The 10,606-nt window shown below is 36.6% G+C and overlaps 2 protein-coding genes across 4 annotated transcripts in view; both read right to left on the bottom strand.

The window, feature by feature from the left end:
- The window catches only part of LOC107667563 (F-box only protein 4-like), a 6,577-nt gene extending 3,402 nt beyond the window's left edge, over nt 1-3,175 (bottom strand). For 2 of the 3 annotated variants that reach the window (XM_016459254.1, XM_016459255.1), the window contains exons 1-4: nt 2,718-3,175; nt 1,484-1,716; nt 992-1,245; nt 822-897 (exon numbers count right to left, since the gene is read on the bottom strand). In XM_016459254.1, coding sequence (XP_016314740.1) covers nt 822-897; nt 992-1,245; nt 1,484-1,716; nt 2,718-2,858 — 704 coding nt within the window. In that variant the 5' untranslated portion in view covers nt 2,859-3,175. The remainder of the gene's footprint in view (nt 1-821; nt 898-991; nt 1,246-1,483; nt 1,717-2,717) is intronic. The other variant, XM_016459256.1, reaches the window with a different exon arrangement.
- Nucleotides 3,176-4,758: 1,583 nt separating this feature from the next.
- LOC107667559 (UPF0600 protein C5orf51 homolog) overlaps nt 4,759-10,606 on the bottom strand; it is an 8,787-nt gene continuing 2,939 nt past the window's right edge. Inside the window, exons 3-6 of the mRNA XM_016459247.1 lie at nt 8,973-9,119; nt 8,448-8,579; nt 8,248-8,362; nt 4,759-5,075 (exon numbers count right to left, since the gene is read on the bottom strand). Coding sequence (XP_016314733.1) covers nt 4,840-5,075; nt 8,248-8,362; nt 8,448-8,579; nt 8,973-9,119 — 630 coding nt within the window. The 3' untranslated portion in view covers nt 4,759-4,839. The remainder of the gene's footprint in view (nt 5,076-8,247; nt 8,363-8,447; nt 8,580-8,972; nt 9,120-10,606) is intronic.

Here is a 10,606-nt window from a genome sequence, read left to right as displayed (position 1 = left end):
ACCAGGAGGGAACAGTTAATGAAAAAGTCTGTGAAAGTGATTTTGTGCCTCTTTGAGATGGCACAATAATACGCCGTTCACTTACAGAACGCAAGCTTCTAGAGGGCACATAACTCTGAAGTAATGAATTTAGGTAAATGGGTGCAGAGCCAGGGGTGATTTTGTAGGCAAACATTAATGCCTTGAATTTAATGCGAGCAGCTACTGGTAGCGAGTGCAAATTGATGAACAGAGGTGTGACATGCATTATTTTCGGCTCATTAAAGATTAATCTTGCTGCCGCGTTCTGAATTAATTGCAGAGGTTTGATAGAACTGGCTGGAAGACCTGCCAAGAGAGCATTGCAATAGTCCAGCCTGGATAAAACAAGAGCTTGAACAAGGAGTTGTGTTGCATGTTCCGAAAGAAGAGGCCTGATCTTCCTAATGTTGTATAAAGCAAATCTGTATAAACCTTTATAAAAGATATACAAATTTATATCTGAGATATAGATTCATAATTGCATGATATAAGAAAAAAAAAGTCAGAATTGGGAGATAAAATGTTGCAATTAGCTTTTAATTTTTTTTTTATTATAAAATTATTTGCAAGATGTAAACATTAAAAAATAATTTATGTCTTGCAATTCTCACTTTTTTCTCATAATTGTGAGACAAAAAGTCACAATTACCTTCTATATTTTCAATCCCTTGGCAGATACGGGCTTCCATAAGACACTGCTTTCAAAAACATTAATCTACAAAAAAAATCCAACCCCAAACATTTAAACAGTAGTACATGTATAACACTTCTAAATGACAATATAAAATCCTCTCCCTCACCTGTTTGTCGAATATAAAGTTGCAATATTGAATCTGTGCTGATCTTTGTACTTAAAACTGATTCCAGATCCAATGCCTGAAAAAGTAAAAATAAAAAAATCCCATCAAGGTCAAGTGCAGAAAATGCAACCACAGAACACAACATCCATGTATTCAGTTTAATAACTGACTAGAATAAACTATAAGTAATGGCACAGCTGCACCATCAATCTGACGCTGAGGTAGTCCTGCGACAGGCAGCACATGAGGGGAACACATGATCGTATTCATGAGGGAAATCTCTAACTGCTCAAGCCCCGGGCCGAACATGGCAAACTGTGGCTCTGAAACCGGTACAAGGGACTGGAAGAAGGACGTCACAGATTCAAACACTCTGGGTTGGTGTTGCCATTGGTTTCGACAGGCCGGACAAACACGTAGATACCTGTGAGTGCCATGAGAATATTACAGTAAATATTAAGGGTTTTTAAATACAGGCTAACAACCTTCATAGATATTCGTTATAAAGCACTTTTATTATTTTTCATTAAATAAAGTATAATATAAATAATAATAAAATACAATTTTTAATATATTATAAATCTACCAGTGCAACATAAGAGCACCAAGAGCTGATTATTTCTGATACTGAAGTGCCATGTGGCGCAGCGTTACGTACTCACTCTGCCATATAATCCAGCTGCATCTCAGAGTCATCCAGCACAGCTGAGCCAGTGAGCTTGACCTGAGGCACTGATAAATGGTCAACTGATTGCCAGAGCGGCATATCACGCAACAGGAAGTACTTCCACAGGACAGGGTCTCGAACCATTGACCGCCAGTATGTACTGGTGCCTCCCAGTCTGCAGAGGTCTTGCGGAGACAGGAAGGTCATAATGAGAAACTGCATGTCAACCTGTGTGTTTGGGTAAGAAAGACAAAAAAATGTATTTTGGAGAAATGTTTTAAAAATGTTACCATTCAAATGTTCGGGGTTACAGTAAAACAGTATATTGCAGATTTAAAAAACTGTTTTCGATTTTTTTGTATATTTTAAAATGTAATTTATTCCAGGAATGGCAAAGCTGAATTTTTAGCAGCCATTACTCCAGTCTTCAGTGTCAGATGACACTTCAGAAATCATTTTATGTTCGTTCTAATGTTCTTCATTCTTTCTTCTGTGATATATTTTTTCAGGATTCTTTGATGAAAGTTAAAAAGATTTAAAATAGATATTTTTGTAACCTTATAAAATACCTTAATGTCACTTTTGATTAATGTAATGCATCCTTGCTGTAAAATTATTAATTTCTTAAAAAAATCTTACTGATTCCAATATTTTGAGCAGTAATGTAAATAACACTAACACTAATTATTTAGAGACATTATCTGGTATTAGCATCTATACAGCTGCAGTTTAGTCGACATATGTAGTATATTGTATTTGTGTATGTATATGCAGGCTATGTTTGGCAGAGCATACCACCATACTGCTCTAATTACTGCAGAATAGTATGTATACTGTGCACAGTAAAATGAGTGGTAAACAATAAGGCTTATCCCTCTATTCAATGCACTTGTGTGATAAATGAACTGGAAGTAATAACAGCTGTGAATTTCTTTTTCTCATCTCATTATTTGATCAGACAAGCAAAAATAAAAAAATATAAAAAAGTAAAATGTAATATAATTACAAATTGATAACTGGACCCCATTCAAATTAAATAAGCAAGAATATATAAATGTAGTAATGTATACTGTTAATATGATGCCTTTCAGTGTGCAGTATACAGTATATACTGTGCAGTAGTTAGTACGTAGTAAGCTAGCATTCCATTCGCAACATAGCCATAATATGTAGGTTTAATAAAACATCAGTTAAAATAAAAAATATGAAATGTACAAAAATCGCCTTACCGGCACGTTATCCAGAGAGGGGCCCGTGACGACATTACCTGGCCCCTGACCATCACTTTGCTCATTTCTTTGTCGTCTTGTATCAAAAACCCTATCTCTAATACTCCTGAGACTTTGCACGACTATAGATCGGCTCAGCATACCGACACTTATTTGTCAGCTATTTCTTAGAAAGATTTCTATCTGTAACTTTTTTTAATGGAGCAAAGATGTTAATACATTTGCTTTACTTCATTACATGACATGTCAGTCAACTATTACTCCCGATTTCAGTTGTGAAGTAGCCTATCCTTGTGAATTTTCCCGGAACTGTCAAAGTTACACACGTCTCTCGTGTTTTCATAGGCGTGCAACGTCACGCACCGTACTGCATTGTGGGAACTGTAGTTTTGGAACTCGACACTGCCAAACTACAATAGAATAAAGTATGGTCTATGACAGGGATCCTCAAATCTGGCCCACGGGATCCACTTTCCTGCAGAGTTTAGCTCTAACCCTAATCAAACACACCTGAGCATGCTAATCAATGTCTTCAGGATCATTAGAAAATCACAGGTAGGTGAGTTTGAGTAGGGTTGGAGCTAAACTCTGTAGCGCATTGGCCCTCCAGGGCAAGATTTGAGGAACCCTGGTCTATCACGTTCAGTATTTGGGAGGACATATGGAGGACTAGGAGTGACATGTAAAAATAAAATGAACGAACAAGTTATCAATTTAATAATTAAAAAATAAAAATGTAATAATAGCACTTTTAAATGGACAAATTAGCTATTATATATATATATATATATATATATTTGATTTACAATTTGCAAATGTATTAGCCTATCTAGAGTTTAAAACACGGATTGAATAAACGGCTCTAAATATCCACTTATATTTCTCAATTTAAAAATTATTTATAAATTGTTTTGATTTAACTACATTTAAAAACATGAATTTGAATTATAAACCTAATTCCTTGATTAATTTCTTGATCACTCCTAGTCCTTCCTGAGGACATACTGTACTGTGAAGCAGTTAACCTACTTCAATATTGTTCTTTTAGTGCCCCAGTTACCTACAGATTGTAATTAGGGTCACAGTTTTGCAGAAAACTATAGTAATTAAATGGTAATAGTTATTCACAACCACCAATTAGTTATCTTTTGTGTGAAAGTTTACTTTGGATATGCATATGATTTATTTTGGTTTAACATCAACAAAATTATGTTAAAGGTCACAAGCATTACGTAGTGTTGCCATTAAACCCAAAACTGATGACTGAAACGTAAGGTAGTAAAGGTGGAGGTTTTTACTAGATCTTAAAAGGTTAGCAATAGGAATATAAAATACAGGTACAACCTGAAATTTAGCTGAATACCTTTTGATAATTACTGGGGCCATGAAGACAATCAGCATCTTGTATCCATTAACAATCCTTTGGTGTAACAACCTCTCATAAATGTGAAACCAAAATATCACTCACACATTCACATTTCAACATTTCTTAACCCCAAAATTTATTTCAATGAAGACATCAAAAACAAAAAATGAACTTCATTTGAAAAAAAGAATATGACCAAAAAGTTTAGCTTTTTAAAAGTATACTATCAAAATATCCAAATTCCCATCTCTGAACATTACATCTGGTCAATGAAAGGAATGAAGATGCAACTTTTAATAAGTGAGCAGAAGAGGTGTCATATACAAAGAGATGTTATTAAAAAGAAAAGGTCCATACTTAAAAATGGTCACAAATACTTAACTATGCAACATATACCTGCATTTGCCCCTCTTTTGTACCATTTCTTTTAACATATATAAATGTAATTAAAAATAAATAAATAAAAATTAAAATAAATAAAAAGTTGTGATGTTTCTCAGCTGGAATTTTTTTTCTTAAACAAATAGTTATTTGTTTATATTTTACATTAGAAGTATTATTCCACATTCTCAGCGAAAACACACATCCAGAAAACAAATCTGGACTGGAAGATAAGTGCCTTTTTTGTTTTCAGTATTTTCTTTTTTAATCTTTTTTGTTTGTTTGTTTGTTTGTGTTTTTACTTTTTTTTTTTTTTTTTTGCTAGCTTCAGAACAATGACATTTTGTGAATCTCTCCTAAAAGCTCTCTCCAGGTTTACTGTAAAATATTAAGGATCTCCTTGGCATTCTCTGTGTTCCAGCCCTGACCCTGAAGTGGCCCCTCGCATGCCAGCACGTACTTATGGAGGATTTGTGTGCCAATATCTCGGAAATGAAGCCTGTCCTCTTTGCGCTCTGTGGTGTCCATGCTGCAGTCCTCATATTTCACTGCCCAGAAACACATCTCACCAATGTACATCATTGTAAGCAAGTGGGTATCAGAAAAGATACCTAATGAGGAAAAAAGGTAAAAAATAAATGAGTCAGTTTTGACAGGAATACAAATTATATACACATATATATATACACTAGTGATGCATGGATGAGCTAAAACGTCACCCGAATCCGCAGCTTCAAATAAATTATCCACCCACCCCCACATTTTTTTTCTCTGATTTAGATAACCGCACCCGATCGTCACATTCAGGGTTTGTACGGTCATGAAAAACCTGGAAAAGTTAAAACCTTTTAAAACCTGGAATTTTAAAATGGCAATTTCCAGGCATGGAAAAGTTTTTGGGAAATAAATAAAACCAGAAAGTTTTGGAAAAGTCATGGAAATCTATTTCACAATTCTCTGTATAATAGAATTATGTTTAATCAGGTCCTGAATTTGGATGCAGGATTGCGCATATATCGCATTACTCATTCCCGCAGCTTTCGACTTTAAAATGAGGGAAACTGCTGCAAAACATTTATTAAATATAGCGTGTAGGTTAGATGAGTAAATAAATCCACACAAACCATCAGATCAAATCAGTCATTTGAAAACAGTGCGAGTGATTCAGCTGTACTGTGTCCTCTCTCTTTGACCTTCTCGTCACATCGGCGCATCTAGAGCTGCTGCACGCTGCGATACAAGACTTTAGCTCGCGTTTCGGGACAGTTGACAGAATTGTCACTTGCCTAATCGGTCATTGTTGCATCGTCACAAAAATGTATTATTTTCACGCCTTTTTAAGCCATTCAGTACTCACACGCTCCAGAGGCGCTTTTCTGTGCGCTCAGTCACATCCAAAGCGCACGCTGTGGTCAAATAGAGTTTGTTGCACCTAAGTGCTTAAAGCTTGTTGCGCTTAAGTGGCCAAATACACACAAAATGATGTCAAAATTGTTGTCCTTGCGAGTATCCTCATAAGCACTATCAGTTTTGTCTTAAGTTAATGTAAACAGTTGCGAAAGAAAACGCATGTGTATCAGTATTGGATCCGTGAAATAGGTCTTGTGACAGCAGCAGCCTAATAAAGCTGTGCCGTCTGTCATTAATGTTAATCAAACAACAAAAGACAGAGAAAATCCCACACTGCTCTTGACCAAATGTTTTGTTGAATAACTTTAATGTTAATTTACAGTTTATTCAATTTCTGTAGCTTATTTAAAACACGTTCATATTTTAGAAAATGTAGTTAATATTTGCATCATTAATGATTTATCTTATCCACCCATGACCTACCTGCAAATAATCAGAATGCATTTTTCTTTATTACCCAACCCACCCGACCCACGGATTATCCGCAGCGCCCGCGGATATAACCGCCATCCACGCATCACTAATATACACACACAACAAACATTTTATTTTGATTAGTAAAAATCGTCTAAAAATAAGTTATACATCTCATTGCATCTTGTCCATTAACCCCAAAGTTCACAACGATAGATGTCTGAGAACTTCAATTGTCACCTTCCAGACAAAGTGACTGACAAGCTATATGACTTCATAAAACTTTGCATATCATTTATTATTATACAGCAAATGTTAATCATAATGAACTTTAGTTAAAAGCAGTGCATTGTAAAACCGCTAGCAATCTCAAAAATATTGGTTAATATTGATTAATGCAAGTACTGGGGTGGATTGACTCCTGGTTAACATGTATTAAAAGGGGTCGTGTTTAGTCACTATTTAGTGTGGTATTTTTTGACAATATTCACTCATCATGACAGTAAAATAGGACATTCTAAGTCAATAATACTGCAGTATTTCCTCTCTCAATCAGTAGAAAATATGGTTAACACCCGGTCATGCATGAAAAAAAAATACCGTCTTGTACTGTGAAACCGGTATAATTTTGAAAAATACCGTGATATACATTTTTGGTCATACCGCCCAGCACTAGGGGTGGAGTTTGCAGGCTGCACATGTTTCCAATGGAAAATCACTATCCTCTGTAAATTAACTTAAATATTTGAAGATACTGATAACCCACTGGCTGTGCTGTTTCGAGATGTTATAAATGTTGTAAATCTTATCGTGCTTTGAAAATCCATCCCTGCAGAGACACAATGCCTGATGTGTCACACACAGACACAATCTGAAGTCACAATGACTTGCATGTCTGCAGTTTTCAGCTCCCAAATTCCAAACAAAACTTAGAAACGCCACAGAAATCAACCATTCGTCTTTCGCTTTTAGAACAGAAAGTACATTTGCAAAGATGTACCTTCTGCCAGAAAATTGGCGGTTGCAGAGTCATGAAAAACCACACCATCGTTCAGCTTGACTGAGTTCCTCACTTGCAACATTCTCATAAGGTAACGCACACCTTCTTGAAGACACTGTGAAGACACGGAGCATTGCAACACTTACTCAAGTCATGGCCACTAAAACTGGGACTGTGGAGTGAGAGGTTGGTGAAAATACCTTAAGGAATGTGGCTTTGTTCTTCTTGATCCATTGCTTGCGTTGGTGTAGTGTGTGGCAGTACATATATAATAATGCCCCACGCCTCCAGTATAGGCACTCCAGCAGCTCCAGCCCCAGCACAGACTGCACCTGATCCGAACCACAGCATCACACTACAGTTACTCACAGTACAGCTTTCTAATTTTATTCAGTCTATGCCAATTCAATTAGATTAAAGTATAGACCTGAAGGTTTTAATTTAATTTATGCTATGTGTGCTTAAAGTAAAGAATATTTATTCTGAACACCCACATGTAAAGTCATGATGCATAAAAAGTTGCACTTATGTCGCACACAAACAACATGTACTGTGAAACCGGTATAATTTTGAAAAATACCGTGATATACATTTTTGGTCATACCGCCCAGCACTAGGGGTGGAGTTTGCAGGCTGCACATGTTTCCAATGGAAAATCACTATCCTCTGTAAATTAACTTAAATATTTGAAGATACTGATAACCCACTGGCTGTGCTGTTTCGAGATGTTATAAATGTTGTAAATCTTATCGTGCTTTGAAAATCCATCCCTGCAGAGACACAATGCCTGATGTGTCACACCCCGAGACACAATCTGAAGTCAGTGCATAATGTGTGCACAATGACTTGCATGTCTGGAGTTTTCAGCTCCCAAATTACAAACAAAGCTTAGAAACGCCACAAAAATAAATCATTCGTCTTTCAGTTTTATAACAGAAAGTACATTTGCAAAGATGTACCTTCTGCCAGAAAATTGGCGGTTGCAGAGTCATGAAAAACCACACCATCGTTCAGCTTGACTGAGTTCCTCACTTGCAACATTCTCATAAGGTAACGCACACCTTCTTGAAGACACTGTGAAGACACGGAGCATTGCAACACTTACTCAAGTCATGGCCACTAAAACTGGGACTGTGGAGTGAGAGGTTGGTGAAAATACCTTAAGGAATGTGGCTTTGTTCTTCTTGATCCATTGCTTGCGTTGGTGTAGTGTGTGGCAGTACATATATAATAATGCCCCACGCCTCCAGTATAGGCACTCCAGCAGCTCCAGCCCCAGCACAGACTGCACCTGATCCGAACCACAGCATCACACTACAGTTACTCACAGTACAGCTTTCTAATTTTATTCAGTCTATGCCAATTCAATTAGATTAAAGTATAGACCTGAAGGTTTTAATTTAATTTATGCTATGTGTGCTTAAAGTAAAGAATATTTATTCTGAACACCCACATGTAAAGTCATGATGCATAAAAAGTTGCACTTATGTCGCACACAAACAAACAAAATGATGCTACGGTAAAACAAAATTGCTGCATAAATTGCCACATTTCCAAATTGCACAGGTGGTCTGTAACCAAAAATATTAAGCAGTGGGAGTGGATGCCTTATTTAGAATCAACAGCAAATAATTAAACTAATTGTTTCAAGTAAATATCTTCTACAGATACAGAAATACAACACCTCTTGTGCAGGTACCAGTCGTCCAGCTAACACCTCTGGCTCTGTCAAGTCCTGTAGCAACTGCTGGATTTTGAAAGGGGAAGTGTCCTCAGGAAACTCCTGATCTACAAGCCTGTTTTCCTCATAGAATGTAATGTCCAAGACAACCTGTAGAAAAGTAGGTAAAACAATAGGTCATACGAGCAATTACATCTAAAACAAGGTATCTGCATATTCTTTTACTCAATTAAACAGGCTGGGAACACATTCACCTGCAAAACATGGTAAATGAATATAAAAAAAAGACATGTTTTATTCAATATATACATACTGAAATTGGCTTATGTACTAATATATAATTACATATGAATTAGGTATCGATCAATATTGGATTTTGCTGATATATTTAAAGAAAAGCCACTTAAACATATGATTGTGCTGATAATAATAAAATGCACATATTGAATGTGTTAAATAATGTTGTTAGTCTCTACTTTCTGTAAGAGGGTGAAATTAAATGCCACATATAGTTTGTGTAACCAAAATAGCAATAATATCCAGAAAAAAACGACAATGTGGGACTTTTAATTATAAACAAGCATGAAAACACTGTGGCTCTTATTTTGAAATGTCTACATTTTAATACTTCCAGTTGCTCATTTAAAAAAGATGAGAAAATATACACTCTTGTAACCATTTACAACATTACATTACATTTAGTCATTTAGCAGACGCTTTTATATATATATATATATATATATAAAAAAAAAAGCTAAATACATTTTTTTTTCTGATGCAAGCATCAAAACAATGCCCTACTATATTGCAATGCATCAAAGCAGTCAATCCAAGGCAAGAATAACTTAAAGAGGTTGCCACCGTTTAGTAAACTGTGAACTAGAGGTCTGATCGTCTGCATTCCCGCGGGGATTCGGGATTAAATTCCCGAATAAAATGCGGTAGCGGTCGGTAACTCTGGTGTAACTGGACGGGAGCGGGCGGTCTAACAATATCCCGTTCCCGATGTCCATTCAGAACATCATATCTGCGCTTTATTCTTATTGACCACCGGTACAGCCTGCACTCGGACTGTTATGCACGCGCTGCACGCATGCTTTCTGCGCCACGCGTTTTATTTGCGGGGTCTGTGTGCAGCATTTGCATAACGATGCTCAGAGCAGGCTGTACCGGTGGTAAATATACGGCCCTCAGACAGAACAAGCAGGTTTTCGATGACTGACAGAGCAGAATAAGGATGGAGCAAAGTGTGGATGCGCTGTCCTTGAAGGACCTTCAACTCTGTTTTGTTTATATTTTGCTTAGCCTATAATTTTAAATGACAGATGTCGTGACTCGTATTTATTTATTTTTCTATGCAACACTTTTTAATCTGGAAACGAGATCTAAATTTAGCGGGAAAGGTCGGGTCGGGAAGAAAATTATTCTAAGCGGACAGCAGGTGAACAAAGAGTGAATTTATAGCGGGAGCGGGTGGGTGCGGAATATAACCTTGTGGGAGCGGGACTAAAAAAATAGTCCCGCGCAGACCTCCACTGTGAACTAGCTTTGGCTCTTGCTGCTGACTTGAATGGTGATGCTTCCCATTTGTCAGTTGATGGCCTTTCACTGTTAACCAGAAATGTGCACGCTGCTTT

This window comes from Sinocyclocheilus anshuiensis, unplaced genomic scaffold (assembly GCF_001515605.1).
Source record: "Sinocyclocheilus anshuiensis isolate Anshui unplaced genomic scaffold, SAMN03320099.WGS_v1.1 scaffold1132, whole genome shotgun sequence".
NCBI lineage: Eukaryota > Metazoa > Chordata > Actinopteri > Cypriniformes > Cyprinidae > Sinocyclocheilus > Sinocyclocheilus anshuiensis.
Note: the sequence above shows the minus strand (reverse complement) of the source record. Positions and strands in the feature narration are given on the sequence as shown.